General features: G+C 44.1%; 2 protein-coding genes across 2 annotated transcripts; one reads left to right on the top strand and one right to left on the bottom strand.

The window, feature by feature from the left end:
• The first annotated feature begins 15 nt into the window (after positions 1-15).
• On the top strand, positions 16-3,620 carry LOC108162921 (U4/U6.U5 tri-snRNP-associated protein 1). Its single transcript, XM_017297903.2, has 5 exons — positions 16-312; positions 630-1,525; positions 1,592-2,139; positions 2,208-3,201; positions 3,266-3,620. Exons 1-5 carry the CDS (start codon positions 99-101, stop codon positions 3,419-3,421), a joined length of 2,808 nt encoding a protein of 935 aa, XP_017153392.1. The 5' UTR covers positions 16-98; the 3' UTR covers positions 3,422-3,620.
• Positions 3,566-6,671, bottom strand: LOC108162922 (protein-glucosylgalactosylhydroxylysine glucosidase). Its single transcript, XM_017297904.2, has 6 exons — positions 6,535-6,671; positions 5,603-5,979; positions 4,856-5,543; positions 4,277-4,795; positions 3,720-4,216; positions 3,566-3,660 (listed from the first exon to the last, which is right to left on the bottom strand). Exons 1-6 carry the CDS (start codon positions 6,636-6,638, stop codon positions 3,611-3,613), a joined length of 2,235 nt encoding a protein of 744 aa, XP_017153393.1. The 5' UTR covers positions 6,639-6,671; the 3' UTR covers positions 3,566-3,610.
• Positions 6,672-17,424: the final 10,753 nt, after the last annotated feature.

Genomic DNA, 17,424 nt, shown 5'->3' with positions numbered 1-17,424 from the left:
GTGCCGGGTTTTTTTCAACAAGCAATTTGTGGTCACTCTACTCTGATATATATAGCTTTTTTTTGTGAAATTCGTGAAAAAAAATCAGAAAAGAAAAAATGGGCTCGTCGTCGTCTGGCAAAAAGCACAAGAAGGATAAAAAGGCCAGGCATCGCTCGCGATCTGAGGAACGCCAGGAACGGGGCACTGAAGACGAGGATGTGACACATCACAAACACAAGAAGCAGAAGGAGCACCGTCACAAGCACCACAAGCACAAAGAGCTGGAGCGTACCAGTGAGGTTATCTCCTTGGAGGAGTCCGATTCGGATAGTAAGTGTGGCCGGATGGGATGCTGGTGCAGACCAAGCTCAAGGGCGATTGCCGTGGCCGACAGACCCAACTGGAAAAGCGATTCTTTGATTGTGTTGGACTGCCTGGGGCCCGGCAATTGCCTTGGTGCTGCACTATCCTAGTTCTGGACGTACTAAATTTTGGTGTTCTTCTCTCCGTTTCTTGTTTTTGCAGGTTCTCCGATGCTGCTGCCGCAGATTGTGAGTGGGAGAGAAGAAAGCCAAAAAATTTGATATAAGAAGAGCGATTCGTCAGCATCGTGATAGCCCGTTCTAACCTGTACCTCTTCTTTGCAGGCTCGGATTGTGTGGAGGTGCCAGTGGAGCAGAGCAAGGTAAGGGAGACATCCGCCAGGGAAAGGGTGCGCGAGCCAGAGCCGCCTGTCAGAGAAAGAGCATCTGCTCGAGATAGAGATGCTGGACGCGAGAGAGACCAGCAACGGGAAAGGGAGCGTGAAAGAGACCGTGACCGGGAGCGTGAAAGGGAACGCGACAGGAATCGCGAAAAGGAGCGCCCCAAGGACCGTGAAAGGGAGCGTGATCGGGACCGTGAGCGCGAACGGCATGGTGAGCTGTCCGCTCCACCTCCGCCACAAATATCCAGACACGCGGACTATGAGGGGCGTCGAGAGCGAGAAATCGAACGCGAGCGAGAGGCTCGCAAGCGTGCTGGCAGGGAGAGGGATAGAGGGAACCGAGAACGGTCCCGATCTCAGTCGCCGTCCAAGTCAGGACGCAAGCCCTCTGGACCAGCAAACCGAGAACGCGAGGCATTCGGACGCTCCCATTCGCCCATACCCGAAAATGGAGCTGGCGATGTTCTCTCAGTTCAGGAAACCAACAAACTTCGTGCCAAGCTAGGTCTGAAGCCCCTCGAGGTGGAGAGTGGGACCAGCAAGGTGACTCCTGCCTCGACAAGCGAGAATAAAAAGTCGGGTGGGGACAGCGATCTCTCCTCGTACAAGGACGAGTGGGGAGAGTTCCTTCACAAGCCGGCCGACAACCTAAAGGAGAAAAAAGAGGCGGAGAAGCTGCGTGAGAAGCTTAAGCAGCGCAAGGAGAAACGTTTCTTGGAAGAGAGATTGGCACGCATCAGAACGTTGGGGGAATCCGATGAGGAGACGGATAATGTCACCAAGTGGGTGGACAAGAACAAGCGAGTAGTCAATGAACGCGAAGAGGCAAAAAAGAAGGTAAGCCTTATTAGATCTACAATTAATTTTTGTAATTCGAATAAAAATCATCATATTTTCCCCCAGGCCAAAGAGTTGGAGGAGCTTGATGAGACCTTTGGCATCCCAGAGATGGTCGAGCAGGAGAAGCAAAAGGCCCGTCAGCGTGCCTATGGCGATAACAATTTGAAGGGGTTGCGTGTGGAGCACGATATGGATGACTTTGGGGAAGGTCGCACGGTTATCCTAACGCTCAAAGATCAAGACGTTCTCAATGAGGAAGAGGGCGACACGCTGGTCAATGTTAACATGCTCGACGATGAGCGCTACAAGAAGAATGTTGTCAACAAAAAACAGAATCCCCTCAGCTATGGCTACAATGTCTATGAAGAGCAATACGACGAGTTGGGCAACCCCATTGAGCGTTCCGTGCTGGAGAAATATGACGAGGACATCGAGGGACAGCCCAAGAAGCGCAAGAACTTTGTGATTGGCGAAAATTCCGAGGAGGATCGTGAGAACAGACGCAGACTATTGGAAATTAAAACAAAGCTGGCTGGAAAACGTCTGGAAACATTGGAGGATACCAATTTGCAGTTGGCATCGGATACATTCAGTGTGGAGGAGTTGGCCAAGTAAGATTGACACTTTTTTTTATAATTATATACCTTTCTTCATTCCAAAATAATCTCATTCCCTTTAGATTCAAGAAGCCAAAGAAAAAGGTAAAGAAGCTTCGTCAGAAACTGAAAGCCGAAGACCTCGAGCCTTTGGCTGAGGCCGGAACATCAGGCATGTCGAATTTCGGTAGCCGTCAGGGACGTCATCGCGATCCAGAAGATGTTGATATGGAGGAGACCAAGCCAGAGGTTAAATATGAGGCCGATGAGGATGATGATCTCGAGCGTGTTCTATCCAAGGCCCGCAAGCTGAAGCAAAAGGAGAACATCATCAAGAAATCCTTGCCCATTGAGTTTGAGTCCATTCAGCGGGATATCAAGCCCGAGATCATCGATGACGCCAGTTCGGGTGTGGTGCTCAGCAGTGTGGATGGCCACATCGTGCTCAATGCCACGGCTGAGTTCTGCCGCACCTTGGGAGACATTCCCACGTATGGCATGGCCGGAAATCGTAACGAGGATTCCAATGATATGATGGACTTTGACAAGATCGAGCAGCTGGACGATAATATGGATACGCACAATGATCAGCCAGCACTGAGCCATGGTACATGGAATTCGGTGAATCCCGATGAGGTTATGCAGCCAGCTGATTTGGACAATCTTGGCGATGATCTGGAGGACCGTGCCATTCTGGATGAGGAGCCTGATGTGGGCGCTGGTGTGGCGAATGCCCTGCGCTTGGCCCTGTCCAAGGGTTACCTTGAAAGGGAGGAAAAGAACAGGCCCAGCAACACCAAAATGGCACATCTGCAGGCTAAGAACTATTCTATTGAGGACAAAGCAGCTGGCGAAGACGAAAAGGTTGGCCGTCGTGATCGATTCCACTGCGGACCCATTATGGACTTTAAGGATAAAGAGACCTTTAAACCCAACGTCAAGTTGGACTACATTGATGACAATGGCCGCATATTGAACCTCAAAGAGGCGTTCCGCTATCTGTCACATAAGTTCCATGGCAAGGGGCCCGGAAAGAACAAGATCGAGAAACGTTTGAAGAAAATGGAGCAAGATGGGGTAAGTCAACCATTAAATATAAATCTCTCTTCATAATATATGTATAAAATCATTTTTCCTATAGCTAATGAAGACAATGAGCTCGACGGACACCCCACTGGGCACTCTAACCATGTTGCAGCATAAGCAAAAAGAAACCAAGACCGCCTATGTGGTTCTCAGTGGCAACAGCAAGAATTCGGGTGGCGTAAGTGGCTCATCGATAGCCAAGTTTAAGTAGGGGGCCAACACACAGACACACATGGGATGTTTTAACCACCAAATCCAAGATAGCCATAACCAAATGCAATAGATCCTTCCCAAAAACGTCATACTAAATATTTTAATTTAGAATTCCCACGAATATGCAACCACAGCACCCAAATATGTAGTTCTCCTCATATTTATTCACATAATAAAATATATTCATTTATTCCAAATAACTGATATGCACAGGCTCATCACCTTTCACGAGAGTCACTGCAAATGATTCCATAATTTTAAGGGAGTTACACTTTTGAATTGTATGATAGACTCACCATTGAACGATCTTCCCAACAATGTTCTCTTCTTGCCCTGAACCATCTCGAAGGTGCCTTGAGCCCCCGATCTGACGCCACAGTCCATATTGGAGAATCTATCCCCGAAGACCCAGCGACATGTGTTACGTGCATAGCGCAAATAGTTCACATGCACCTCATCCACATACAGTGGCGACGTGCCCACACGAAGAATCATCGTGGTCTTGTTGTTATCTCGGACAAAGTTGACGCCACCATAGCCGTAAATCATGGCTTGAAGGAAGCCACCGATGCCAGTTAGGAAGTTCGCGGAACCCTCAAAGCCCAACGGTGTCTCGCTCCACACCTTGAACTCGGGACGGACGTAGTCCTTGTAGCCCCGTTCGAAATACTCGTGGCCAAGCCATTCCTCACTGCTGGTCAGATAGTTGGTGGCGAACATGGACCAGGTCATGGCCGGTCCCGATTCTCTGGTCACATTGGAATAAATCCTCAAGTCGTTCAGGTGAGTGGTGCTGTATAGGGTATCACAAGATTATCACTAGACCTTCTCTAGAACTAAGGATCAACTCTACCTTATATCGTATCGCAGGGGATATCCCAGCAGAATGGTGTCCGCCTGCTTGATGGTGGTGTTCACGACATAGCCCACATGCTGGGGATGATAGTCTAGCGCAGTGTCGTGTAGAATCAACAAGCGATCGTTGACACGGCGCCACTTCTCAAATAGTTCAGTACTGTCATTTCCGCACATCTCGCCCGCCCATTCGGCAAACTCCAGGGCAATTTTGGACACCGCATTCGTATAGACATTGTCATCGACATCCGGATGATCCTCGTCGGGTCCCATCACATTCAGCAGGTGGCACACTGGACGGAATTCCTCACAGGCAGCTCGGCTCACCAGAAACTCGGCCACTTCGGCGGCAATCGGCCAGGCCTTATCGCAGACCCAAGCGTAGTCCCCCGAGTGGGCAAAAAACTTTTGTAGGGCAAATGAGATGTCGGGCGAGATGTGGATCTCCTGCTGGGCTACCTCGGGGCAGCAGGGATTCGTCACCTCAGTGCCCGTATATGCGCTCTCCCAGGGAAACCTAAAGGAAGTGTGATGATTCCGATCTGTTAACGGAGAACCAAAATCTTTGAATTCTCACCTGGCTCCCTTGTAGCCTTTTGAACGTGCATTGTACTTGGCTGCCTCGAGTTTCCTGCTGCGATAGTCCAGCACCTGCTTGCCATACTCAAAGCCAAAATGAGTGACCACCGGCAGCATCCAGATCTCCGTGTCCCAGAAGTTGTGACCCTGATAGTCCGCCTCGAGGTTGCCACGTCCCAGGCCAGTGGGGCTGAGGCCGTAGAAGGGCTCGTTGACCTGATTGGTGCTTAGGGAAGGTAGCGAACTGGCCAAGTAGAAGATACCAGCATTGATGATCTGCGAGAGTTCCAGAACATTGCCCACCAGTTCGATGGAGAAGTCTCTGTCCCAGAAGTTGTGCCAGGCGACTGTGTGTCTTTGCAGCATGCTGTTGGCATTCAATTGTAGAACATCCTGCAGCTCCTTGAGGGCAACACTCTGTTGTCGATCTATGCAGATGATGATACGATGACGCACTTCCGCCTGCCAAGTGGGCCACTCCAATTGCAGAGGCTCCTCCAGAGATTGGCTAAAAATTATGTAGATCTCTTGCGGTTGTTGTTGGAACCGCTCGAATTCGATGATGTCCGTGCGACCTCGAATGGTACGATAATCTCCGCTGGCACTGCTTCCATTGGAAACAACCACAAACTCAAAGGCATCGCTGGCATTACCAGGGTGTTGGCTAAGTCTCAGGAACTGAGGTGCTACAAAGAGAATCCCCTCATCAGGCAGTGTGTTACCTCCTTTCCTTGCTTTTACTTACAGTTCGCTCTGGTGCCATATGCGGTGCTTCTGGTGGCCACCACCTCATAGACCAAGGCCCTATTGAAGAACTTATGCGGATACGTTCTTTGCTCTATGGATAGTCCCAGGGTGTTGTAAGTTGTTATAGAACGGAAGTAGCCATCACGCAGATTCATCTCATAGCTAGTACCATTCACGGCCACATCCGCGTCTGTGGCACAACCGAAACGATCGCAAACTTCCGTCGTGATATTCAGCCAATTGGGTATGCGAGCGCGCTTGCTGTTGCCTGCGGGCCCATTGTATACCCCGTTCATAAAGATGGCATCCCCGAAGACCGTGTAGCCCAGATGACCATTGCCCAGGGTGGGCATAAAGTTTAGGTCCGAGGGGAGACTGCAAAAAGAGAGAGATTTTGAATCGTATACTAAATAAGATTCTTAGTTTAGCTAGTGGTCGGAATCTTAACATGTTTAAGTATTTATAATAAAGGTTTAAAAGTATAATCGTTTACTTGTACATATATTTATGCTTGTATATAGTACTAGAAAGTCTTTAACTGAAGGCGACGGCTCAAGGATCTGCATACTTGAAAATACACTAAAGATATTCCAGCTGTTGAGAATTCACATTATCGTATTTCAGATTAGAACGTTAGAGAATGGAGTTTTTCAATTATTTGCTCTTCAGTGCGAGTATTCGTATATTTGATTGATTAGATGAGCCATATTAAACCCCATTAAATCACAAATATTTCTTAACGTTTGAGGGCGGGATTTATATGTATATATATCTACTTGAAACTGGTTAAAAATTACTCATATTTGTTTTTCTATGTTATCTTGATACAATTTGTTCAGAACACATACACATCACAATATGTAAAAATACAATATGCAGCAATAGTTTTATGTATTTTCTATCTGTTTTAAAACCACTTTTGTACCACACCTGTAGGTCTGCAGCAGGTAAGATTCCGGGGTCGCAGCAGTGCAGACCCGGAGCACCGATAGAATCACGACAAACCAAAGAAAATTCAGCATTTTTTTTGCCATCCGCTTTGCAGCAATGATCCGACTATACTGAGTGTGTCTCACGTTCCCTCGTCGATGGCAAGGGACTTGAGGCTGATAAGGGCGTTGATAATACATACACGTAGAGGAAAACTCGCTGATTTTGTAATATTTTCACTTTGATTTAAATATTTATGCCATTAATTTGGAACCGAGTGTGGAAATATTAAAATTGAAGTGTTTTAGCTTTCTTCTTATTTAAATTAAATACATTCCCTACAAATTTAACTTTTTTCTCTCAGTGTAAGCCTTAATCTGTAAAAGGGGATTTTCGGAGGTGTTTGAACTGAGTGGGTATAATCTTTGGAGCTGCATTCCCATCATATTGTGTCGGATCTCTGCATTATCAAGGGCTTGAGGGCTCTGTTATCGGGTTGCAAATCGGCAAAGGAATTAACTTTAATGGGGGATCGACTCTCTGGAGCCACCTTATCAATCAATTTTATTAGTTTGAATTACAGCTAAAATATTTAAGACTCCTCGGACGACAAGAAATGTCTGTCCTCAGGTTGGAACACATTGAAGAAGGAAATATTATAAATTACTTTCCCCAGTACTCGTCTTTCAAGTGTTCGAGTAATAGTCTTCCAAACTCATAGCTAGTGAGCTACTTACTAAAAGCCTGTGTTATAATATCGGTAGAATATGTAATCATAGGTATCATTTATGCATCTTATAAAATATATTTCTGCCCACCGTCTATCCACGTTTTCTTTATTTTGGATAGAATACTGATCGAATAGATCATCCAGTTTCTTCAATCTAGTAGATACAATTTAGGAACAACGAAATTTAGGGAGTCTCCAGTCGAGCAGCAATTACACACGTCCTGTATTTTGTTATTGGATTCTGGGGATCGAACTTCGGTAGCAAAGACATTTTTGTTCAATTCTCGCAGTGATAGAAACAATGGGGGCTATCTATATTATATTAGTACACCCCTGTACCCATAGAGATTTATTAATAAAAGTATCTAAAAGGTAATGAAAACATAATTTGAATCACTAAGAGTCTCCCCACCGTTTCGTGTTTTATTTTCCTTAACCAAAAAACCAATGCAACAATTATATATTTCGTAAATATCATAGATATGTATATATTCAGTCTATATATTCCCCATCTAGCATATATGACTATTTCCACATATCTTTTGATTAATCAAACATTATTTTCCTGTCTTCGTCTTTGTAATAAAGTCTTGTTCTTTCGACTATTGATGAACTCATTACGTACAGCTGCATTATTATCTCTGGCTATGACGGAGGATCTAGGGGGAAAGTGCTCATAAAATCGGGCAAAAACATTGAAGAGGAGGAATGCCTATGGGCATTGAGTGAGGTTTTCCACTTCCCCAGCCCAGCCCGAGAAGCCGATAATATTGTCCCATGTCCAAAGGCAATTGGCATTCTTCCCAAGCACATAAAACTAATAAAAGAAACCAAAACGAACAGAGAGAAGTACGAGTACACGAGTACGAGTGGCTGCGTTTTTATTGCCCTGCACTGCACTGAGAGATCTGAATGGGCAGACAAGAAATCGACTTGGATCAGAGCAGAGATTAGGCCTGACCCAAAGAGATATCGGCAGACGAGTGCTGCTGAATGGAGACAATCATGAGAAATCTTCTAATGCCAAAAGGTAAGAGGAGAAGTCAGATGTAAAATAAAAATAAGAGTCATTAAAGATTGACTACTGTCAGGTGGCGGCGGCACAGACCAGATCTCTGTGGTTGGGTGGCCGTGGCCCTAGACTACATTCCTCTCCCTCTGTGTCTCTCTGTCCATCTGTCTTTCAGTTTTTATTATATTTTCATAATTCCTAGTTACAAGGTAATTATGGCCTTTGTTGCTGACTCTAATTACCTGAGAGTCAACGTTTGCCCATTCCCACATGGGATGGCTGCTCTCGCTCTAGCCCTTGCTGAGCTTTACCTATGGGTGGGTCTTACCTCCTACCCCCCACCATTATAGGACCATCCTCCACATTTCCGAAATATTCAACGCCATCTTAGGCTCTGACAACGAAGCGTAACCAGCAAGGAACCGAACAACCGAAGCGACTAACTATAACCGATATGCGTTCGTGACTAAAACCCCATCTGTAACGTGTGTTACCCCTATCCTCCCTATACTTGTATGTTTCCGTATCTTACCAGACTATGGGCTCCCTCTCTCTCTGCCCGATATGTTCATTCTTTAAGTTAAATTCAGCTCAGCATAGCACTAATTTTAATGACGTTACGCCGCTATAGGTTTTCTGCTCAAGATCCATAAAGAAATGCTCAGGTGTTCGCTCGATGGCTCCGGGGGACTGACCGGCAGCCCAATTCTCTCTGTACTTGCGGTCTGGTCTGGCTTGGCACGAGATCTCCATCTGTTTGGATCTCCTCTGTGATTTACCCTTTTCCATTGTGCCAGTATCATCATACCATCATCCCCCGCCCCCAAAACACACATACGATTGAGTACTCTTACTCCTATATATACTGTATATACGATTCAAGAAGTCAAAGTCGGGGAGGCTCTATCGCGATGTTGTCGCTTGCCGGAGCGTAACTGAAATATTAAAACAATTTTTTCCCCATTTTCAGTTGTTGTTTTGTTGTCGGCCATTTTGCCATTTTGGTTTGGTTTGGTTTGGCGTCAGATTTTTGTTTTCTTTCTTTTCGGTTTGGGTACTCTACTCGTATTATTTGTACGGGTGTACGAGTGTGAATATCTTTTTTGTTATTGTTTTGCCAACCTGTTGGCCAAAAAGTCGCGTCGAGAAATTGACGCAACGAAGCGTTGCCAATGAGTTTCCGCTTTTGGAGGCATTGGGCTTAGTCGTGGGCTGTTGCCATCCAATGTCCGTATAGCCATGCAACACGTCGGCAACAACAAAAACGAAGAATGGAGCTCTGTATATTCTAGGAGGATTTTTAGAAGCTGCGCGGGTGGACAGAGAAGTTCCTATAGTTGAGTAGAGGGTTATAAGAAACAGGGAATTGTCCAAGAACTTTGAGTACAAGAGATAATAGTGAGATTTTATTGAATTAAAATATAGAATGCATAATCTTATAACAATAAAGAGAAGCCAAACTTGAAGAATCATTCTTTATTTCCACTTTCGAAGCAAATTTCTTGATATACATTTTGAAATCCAAGTATAAATACGATTATTACAATTTTAGGGCTTTTTTCTCTGGGTATGGCTTTATCCGATAGGATTTTCTTACAATTTTCTTATATCTAAGAACATTCATACACCGATTTATCCATTTTATACACCATTTCATTCATTTTAAGGCAGCTCCCTTATGCAATCTAACCTAAAGTAACTGTGGCATAACCTTGCTCACATCAACTTTCTAATCGACCCGAAATTACCGAATGATATTTCCCCTTTTTGAAATGTTTCTGCCCCTGCCCTCGTGGGCCCTTCCCTGCCTACCCCGCTGTGGCTTAAACATTTGCTCGCGTTTTACTCTTTTTGGCCAGGCAGGTCCCGTCGCGTCGCCGCAGAGTGTTTTTCTGCCTAATTTGGGCTGCTCTCCCCGAAATGAAACGCGTGTGAAAATTATGTCTATTATGCGGCCGCACAGCCATTGTCTCTATCATTGTGGCCCACTGCAGAGCAGATCATACAATACATTGTATTCAGAGAGAGAGATACATATACTATACTCGAATATAAATACAGGCAGCCCAACGATCATTTGCTTTCCCCCTGGGTTTTTTTTGGGTGTTTTCCAACTGTGAGCTGGGAGCTGCCTAATTGTTGTAATTTGCCTAGGATATTATATTTATTGTATGCCAGATAATTATGATGATTATCTATGAAACGGAGTGTTTAAGCCCGCTTTTCTGTCGGCCATGGGAACCAAAAAGCCAAAAAGTGCCACTCTTTAACCCCTTCTGCAGGCAACACTCCCCGAAACATTTGCAACTCAATTATGAAAGAAGCGGCGACTTCTGGCCCATCTTCCCCAGCTGCTTCTGCTTCTGCCTTCTGCCTCGTCCTAAGTTTCTTCATTATGATGATGCACCTGACCATTCGTGCAATTTCAGCTGATAATTTGCATTATTTTTGTGCGCACAGGTGGCTCCAGCTACAGCACCAGCTCTAGCTCCAGCCAGAGATACATCTACAACTATGGCTATGGCCGCGGCTCCTGCCTTATTCATGGCTGATCTCACGCGCCAAGTCACTGGCTTTAATTACACTAGACAGAAGGAGTGTTATTTCAAGATGAACAAATAATCATTCAAGTTCAAGTTAGTCTCCACACATAGGAAAAGTATTCAACAACAAACATTTCTAAGGAAATGTACGATATGATATGTAAATATATTTAATGGAAGTTTCCAATTGCATCTGGTATTGATTCAGATACAATAGAGGGAGGAGAACTCTGTAATATATTTTGCAATCTACAAGATTTGCCACAAATTTATCATTCACTTAATATGCAATTTTCTCATGGTTCCCGTGTCTCGACATTAAGATATTCGGCACTTCTTTTTGTATATCCCATATTTTGTAGCTTGGTGTTTGGCTTATTGCTGACTCCGCTTGCTGGCCCATGTGCAGTGTCTGTGACCTTTTCGCGGCTGCACTCCAATTCAATTACAAACAGAAAGAGACAGAGAAAGAGAGGGATATAGCAAAAAAAAAATAATAAAAAACGAGAGCCTGGCACTTGGTGTGCAAAGATAATTATCAGCATGAGGCGCAGGTTTTGGGGATTGATATGTAAATTCCCATTTGCTTCATTTGTAATGCGTAAGTCATCCACGAAAAAATACACAGAAATAAGGAGAAGAGCTGGAAAGTGCAACTGCAACATCAGCGAACTGGGTGTGACATGTGGCAACGCTTGGCTGCCTCTTTAATTAGAGGCAGGTCAGGAGCAGTGGCTCTGAGCGTGGGAAAGCGTCAGACTCTCGTCTGAGTCTCCTGCAAGGATAGTGCGGTTCGGTACGGTTCTGGTAATCACTCAAAATAAAGTAAAGTTCTGTGCGGTCTATACCAGAAATTTGTCTCGGAGGTTGAGTAGATGGAGCTCCCCCCACTTGGGGGTTGGTTAAACATTTGATGTAATTTTACAGCTGCTGGTTGGTTTAATGCCTAGACACAGCCCACGAAGCGTAACCGCAAGTCGGAAGACTGCCCGGAAAGTATCTGCAGAATTTAGTACCTTTTGGCTCGCGCGCTCACTCACCATGATTAGGGTCTACGCCGCCATGGAGATGCCAGATGGAAAACAGATTCCAATTATTACACCTGTTGAGCTCGGTCACCGAAACCCCGTCCCAAGATTTGTTTCTTTCTTATTATTACTACTTTTTTTCTTTATACATTTTCATAAGTTACTTGGAGCGTGCTTCCTGCTACGCAACTATCCATCAACTCATTGTGGCCTATGGACCTGGAGTTGGAGATGGAGTTCGAGCTAGAGATGGAGATGGAGTTGGAGGTAGATCTAGAGAGACAGAGAAACTCCCCTTAGATGGCCTGGTGATAGCATCATTGCAGTCCATTCAGCACTCCGGACAGCATCGGATCCTCATCAATGACTGGGGCCATCAGTTCATAAATATTTCTCGCTTCTTTCTCAGATAATCACAGGCTCTTGAAGCTGCAGCTTGTCCCAGTCGCCATTTAAGGTGTGAGCCTGGTTCGGCTCCGCCACAGGAACACAGGGACAGAGACCGGGACTGGAGACCCCTTTTGGAACATGAATCGACTTTAACCGGTAGCCGAGGCCCCCACCCCTCCCATCAACCCCCATCATCTTCGGCCCCAACACGTTTACGCATCATTGCTTCTCCATCTGCTCGGCCGATTGTGATGCTACTGCTGCTGGAGCTGCTTTTATAGAAATTGATTTCAGATTTTTATTGTTTTAGAGCTCTTCATATCTCACGTCATCTGGCTAGCTGCCGACTGCCTGCCCGTCTGTCCGACTGTAAGAAGACTCTTATTGATACAGCCATTCGCTAGTAATAGAGTTGTTATTGCACTTTAATTGAAGTCATGTCTAAGGCGCCATCTGCACTTCCTTACACCAGCCAACAGGCAACAGGTCTTGGGAAAGCTTCTTGGGACATGGTTTGCGTTTGGGGTTGGGGTTGAGGTAAACTGAAATGAAAGTAAGGTAATTATTGTATAATAAACATTTTGATTAGATTTTAGTTATTATATCAAAGAAAACTCCTGGTTATACATTTCTAAAGAATACTATTTGCAGATACTACTACTATTATTCGAATTGGATCCTATAATTTTAGGTCTTATAATGGAATAAACAATAGAAGGCGAAATATGATACAACTAAAGGTAAAGCTTAAGATTACGGTCACTTAATCTGTAAAACTTAACGTAACCTGAAAGCATCTAACATAATATATTAAAATATTATCGAAAATATTTCCACTGCAAGCTTAAGAACCTTATCCTGATCGGCTATCATGTTCGATGGAATCATCTTTTTCTTCGCATTTCCCTTACAATTACATTCTCCACCTACATATACGTACGTTCTTTGAAGACTCAACCAAGTACGTTTTTGTTGTCCAGTGTTCGTTCCTTCGCATTAGCCAAGAATGTGCTTTACATTTTGTTGTAACTGTACCCAATGCTGTGCCCGCTGCTGCTGCTTCTGCGGCGGCCCGGCTGCGTGTTTAACACATAATTCTTTCACAATTTTCCATTTAAAGCAGCGGAAAAATAATGTTTGCATTCTGCTGTGGCCGTGGCTGTGGAGCCCGACTCGGGAGTTGGATTCATCCGGGCACCATATTGCATGTTGGCCAGCTCTATCAAGAGATAAGCGTCTAAATTATTATCATACACTTGTAGGGCGCTCTGCTCTCCCTCTTTCTCTCTATGTCTATGGGGGTAACCTCTTTGTCTCACTCTGTGGCAACCTGTTGATGGGTTCTGCCTTTTGCACTTTTTTGATTTTCTGCTCCGTTGAGTTTGATATGTTGTTGCATGGAACCATTTGGCTCCGCTGCATACAGCACTGAGCGCAACTGTACTCTCAAAGAGGTTGTGCAAGGGGTCTGTCCCACTAAATCGTGGAAAATTGTAACGACTTGTAGGCACTTTCGGCGACACCCCAAAAGAAAACACGTGCGACACTACGCTCTCGGACCGGCGGACATGCTCAAAAAGATCTTCTTTTTTGTTTTTTTTTCGCTATCGTAGATCAGTCAAAGGCAGCCGTCCGTAACCAGAATTTCATATATAGTACTACTCGTATAGTAAAAACTAGAACCCAAAAAAGAGACGAGCCGAGCCAAATGCTTTTCACTGAATCGCTATGAGTTGTTCTTTTGGTCTCTGGTCTCTGGTTGAGTTTTCAGTTAGGTCGTAAAATAATTGCCGGACTGGAGCTGCTGGCACTAGAGCGCGACACATATCATTGCCCTGAAGAACGGACTTGGACCGGGGCCAGGGCCCTAGGTCTGTGCCTGGCTTATGGATCAAAGTAGAAGTAGAAGAGTGCCCTGTAATTATGATGAGGCCAATACAAGAACCGACCCTAAACGCAGCATTTTGTTGTTGTCTCCCTCCCGCTCCACTTCTTGAATAATTAAGAAATCCTCTTTTCAGTTCTGTTCTGTAATATTTTGTCGCTCTGTTTTTTTCATTTTGGGTTTTTAGTATGTCCGGGGCTCTCTGGCAAAAGTTTCACAGAATTCAGAGTTCGGTTTGTCGCTGATGCGGCGTGTTTTGATGACTTCACTTAAAGTCAAATGGCTCCCGTCCCGTACTCGGGCATGTGGGTTATTATTGTTATTATTACTTCTAGTATTCCAGCATACAAAGACGGCTTGTTCTTACGTTATGAACATAAATGAAGGGTCCACTGGTCGGCTACAAAGTAGGTAACTGGCCAAAAAGCAGAAGGGCTAGGGTAGCTTCCGTCCTAGGGAGTTGACTCAATAGAAGAGGAGCTTTGGTGGTTAGTAAAAGAAACTTGCGATCGTTTGTGGGAGCATAACATTAGCTAGAGCAAGAACGCTAGTACTAGGGCAGATTTTCACCTGAGAAGTGAAACTTGGATCATTTATTTATATAGCTCTTTGAACGAATTGAAGGTTTCAGAGTGTTACAATCCACACAGATCTCTTTTATAGATCTCATTGTATTTAAGGTTAGTTTTTTTTGTTTCTATTCCCATTCATTGGCACAATCTTAACCACTCTAAGGTATCAATAAGTCCTCAGACAATATGTACCTTTCAGAGTTCCACAATTTCTTACCCCGAATGCTCCGACGACTACTGTTCTGCCGTGTTGATCCAAAATTAAGCTTTAGGCCCTTTTTTTCGGTGTTGGCTTTTCTTGCTGGGCGGTCAATTGCTTTTGACCCGAACCCCCAGTGCTCTCGCTACTTGGCACATCCGTTAGGTAGGGTTCTGGAAATGATTTTCCTGTTTCTTTTTTTTCGGTTTTGGGGTTCGGGGGTTTGGTTTTGGTTTTGGTGAAAGTTCATTAGACTGTTAATTGCAGTGCCAGAAACTCGGCAGAGAGCGAGAGGGAGAACCATTTGCAGGATTTCCAGCAATCCATATGGTGAAAGTCTCGAGACACTTACAGTTCCGTTCCCCAAATGCTTTTCCAAATGCAATTTGGCTAAATGTCTTGGCCAATGATTGCAACAAAGCAGCGAAAAGAAAAAGAAAGAAAAACAATAACGAAATCACAAAATTGCACAATTAGCCGAAACAAATCGCCGTTGGCTCAGCTGACTCATTTCATAGAAAAAACTATATCATCTATATGGCTTTAACACTGGGACTGGCACTGCCACTGGGGTGTCAGTCATATGCTGAAGCGACAGAAAAAATAATTTCACAAGCGGAAATTTTCTTCTTTCACAAAAACGAGAACTTCCGCAAGGAGAGACAGAGCGAGATGGGAGGCGGGGAAGGGGCTCTAGTTTCTATGGGGCATCCATGCCAGAAGCATTTTGTTGAAACTGTTTTGCGCCTCGTCATTTCCTTATCGAAAGGTGAAAAGAATAATGTCACCAGCAGCAGCCCACGGGCATAATTAATTATCCCTTTTTCGGGGGGCTACCGTTTCGATACAACCTCCGTCCAACGTTGTCATGCAGGCGCACCACCTACTCGTACATACATACATATGTATATACTCGTATGCATATGTATATTTATCCACAGTCGAATCGTGTTCCGAGGTGCACCCCTATGCGAAGAGAGTAGAACAGAACCGACAGCCATAAACATTATCGCATGTTCTACACTTAGATCATCAGCTTCTGCGGGGGTTAGACTCAGGTATACCCATACCCATACCCATACCTATACAGTAGTAGGTACAGGTACAACGACACAACAACAACAACAACGCATCGTCACGGTTCGATGAGTATGTGAAAAATAAAAGAGAATTACAAATACAACTGAAACACATGAGCTGCGAATAGTTCGACTTTTGTGCCGGTATTCAACGAGCTGTTAGCTGTTGTCTGTCGTCTGTTGTCTGGCCAAAATAATAGTTACGTTTTTTCATCATGTTAGCTGTTTCTCTAATACACATTTCTATAAATGTTTTTAGTTTTTTGTTAGAACAATGCATGGCGACAGCCACTGATGTGCCAGTCAATTCCGTTTGGCTTTTAAATTTACGAAATTATCTAAAGTTTAATTTCAAACTCATTCCATATTTTATTTTGGATTAATCTAAGTTCAAAATAATTGCTTTAATTTAGTATAATATATTGAATATATAGCTATAATATATTCTTCAACGGTTATTGGGTTTTCAATAATTTATTTTCCAAAATGTATTTGTAGATCTCCAATTTTTAGTCGAAAACTTTGATGAATTTATAGGTTTAAATGAAGATAAAGTCTTAAGCAATCATTTTTTAAACACAGTGATTTGTTTGGATTTTATATTTCACCTCAAATATTTGTATTGAAAACGTTTAAGCTTATAGCCAACGAAAGCCCCCTACCCCTAATTTGTTCAACCTGAAAGGAGAAATTCAAACAATAAATCTACTATTTTTTTGTGTTAAAGTTTTGATAGCACACGAATATACTCGTAAATTTAAGCTGCACTTAATTTTGACTCTTCTTCTATTTGGCCTATTTCTTTGAGAGAGAGGATGAATCGAGATCACATCATTAGATGGATAAATGTATTTTCGCCAACTTCCTTTATTATATTTTGCCAGAGATCATTTGCAGAACGTATTTAGGCTGCTGCTTAGCCAAATGGAAAGCCAACAGCCCGAAGCTTCTGCAGCGGTTGCTGTTACTGTTGCAGCCCATCCTCAGCGTCAGTGGCACATCCCAGCTTGCTGCTTGCAGCTTGCAGCTTGTGGCAGTGGCAGCTGCAGTTTGTTGCTGCAACTAATTGCATTTGGCTGGCATCGCTGGCAACAGCTCGTCTAACGGTTGCGGCTGCTTCCGTTAAGCAGCATGAAAAACGACAAATGGAGTTTTTTTTGTTTTTTTGTTTTTGTTTTATTTCTCTGTATTTTGATACCCTTGCCGGGGGCATTATAATTCTGCACAGAAGTTTGAAATACACAGATAGCGAAGTTCCAGTACTTTCAAGTCAAAAGACCACTTCCAATGGAGTTTCCGGAAAAGGAAATTCGCGGCTAAAAAGGCTTTCACTGTAGATATACTCTTGGCACCGGGTAAGTCCCTTAGCGAAATAGTTTTCCTAAAGGTAAAGGTAAAGGTAAAGATTCACTGGTTTACTTTTAACTTCATTTAACATGATTCTGCCGTTTT

The sequence above is a fragment of the Drosophila miranda genome, chromosome 4, assembly GCF_003369915.1.
Source record: "Drosophila miranda strain MSH22 chromosome 4, D.miranda_PacBio2.1, whole genome shotgun sequence".
NCBI lineage: Eukaryota > Metazoa > Arthropoda > Insecta > Diptera > Drosophilidae > Drosophila > Drosophila miranda.
Note: the sequence above shows the minus strand (reverse complement) of the source record. Positions and strands in the feature narration are given on the sequence as shown.

Excerpts from the sequence above, each read along its gene's own strand:
- LOC108162921 (XM_017297903.2), top strand. The coding sequence starts at position 99 with ATGGGCTCGTCGTCGTCTGGCAAAAAGCACAAGAAGGATAAAAAGGCC. Across the intron at positions 1,526-1,591 it reads GCGAAGAGGCAAAAAAGAAG|GCCAAAGAGTTGGAGGAGCT; the intron begins GTAAGCCTTATT and ends ATTTTCCCCCAG. Across the intron at positions 3,202-3,265 it reads AGAAAATGGAGCAAGATGGG|CTAATGAAGACAATGAGCTC; the intron begins GTAAGTCAACCA and ends TTTTTCCTATAG.
- LOC108162922 (XM_017297904.2), bottom strand. The coding sequence starts at position 6,638 with ATGGCAAAAAAAATGCTGAATTTTCTTTGGTTTGTCGTGATTCTATCG. Across the intron at positions 5,980-6,534 it reads TACCTGCTGCAGACCTACAG|TCTCCCCTCGGACCTAAACT; the intron begins GTGTGGTACAAA and ends CTCTTTTTGCAG. Across the intron at positions 3,661-3,719 it reads GTTGGGAAGATCGTTCAATG|TGACTCTCGTGAAAGGTGAT; the intron begins GTGAGTCTATCA and ends AATCATTTGCAG.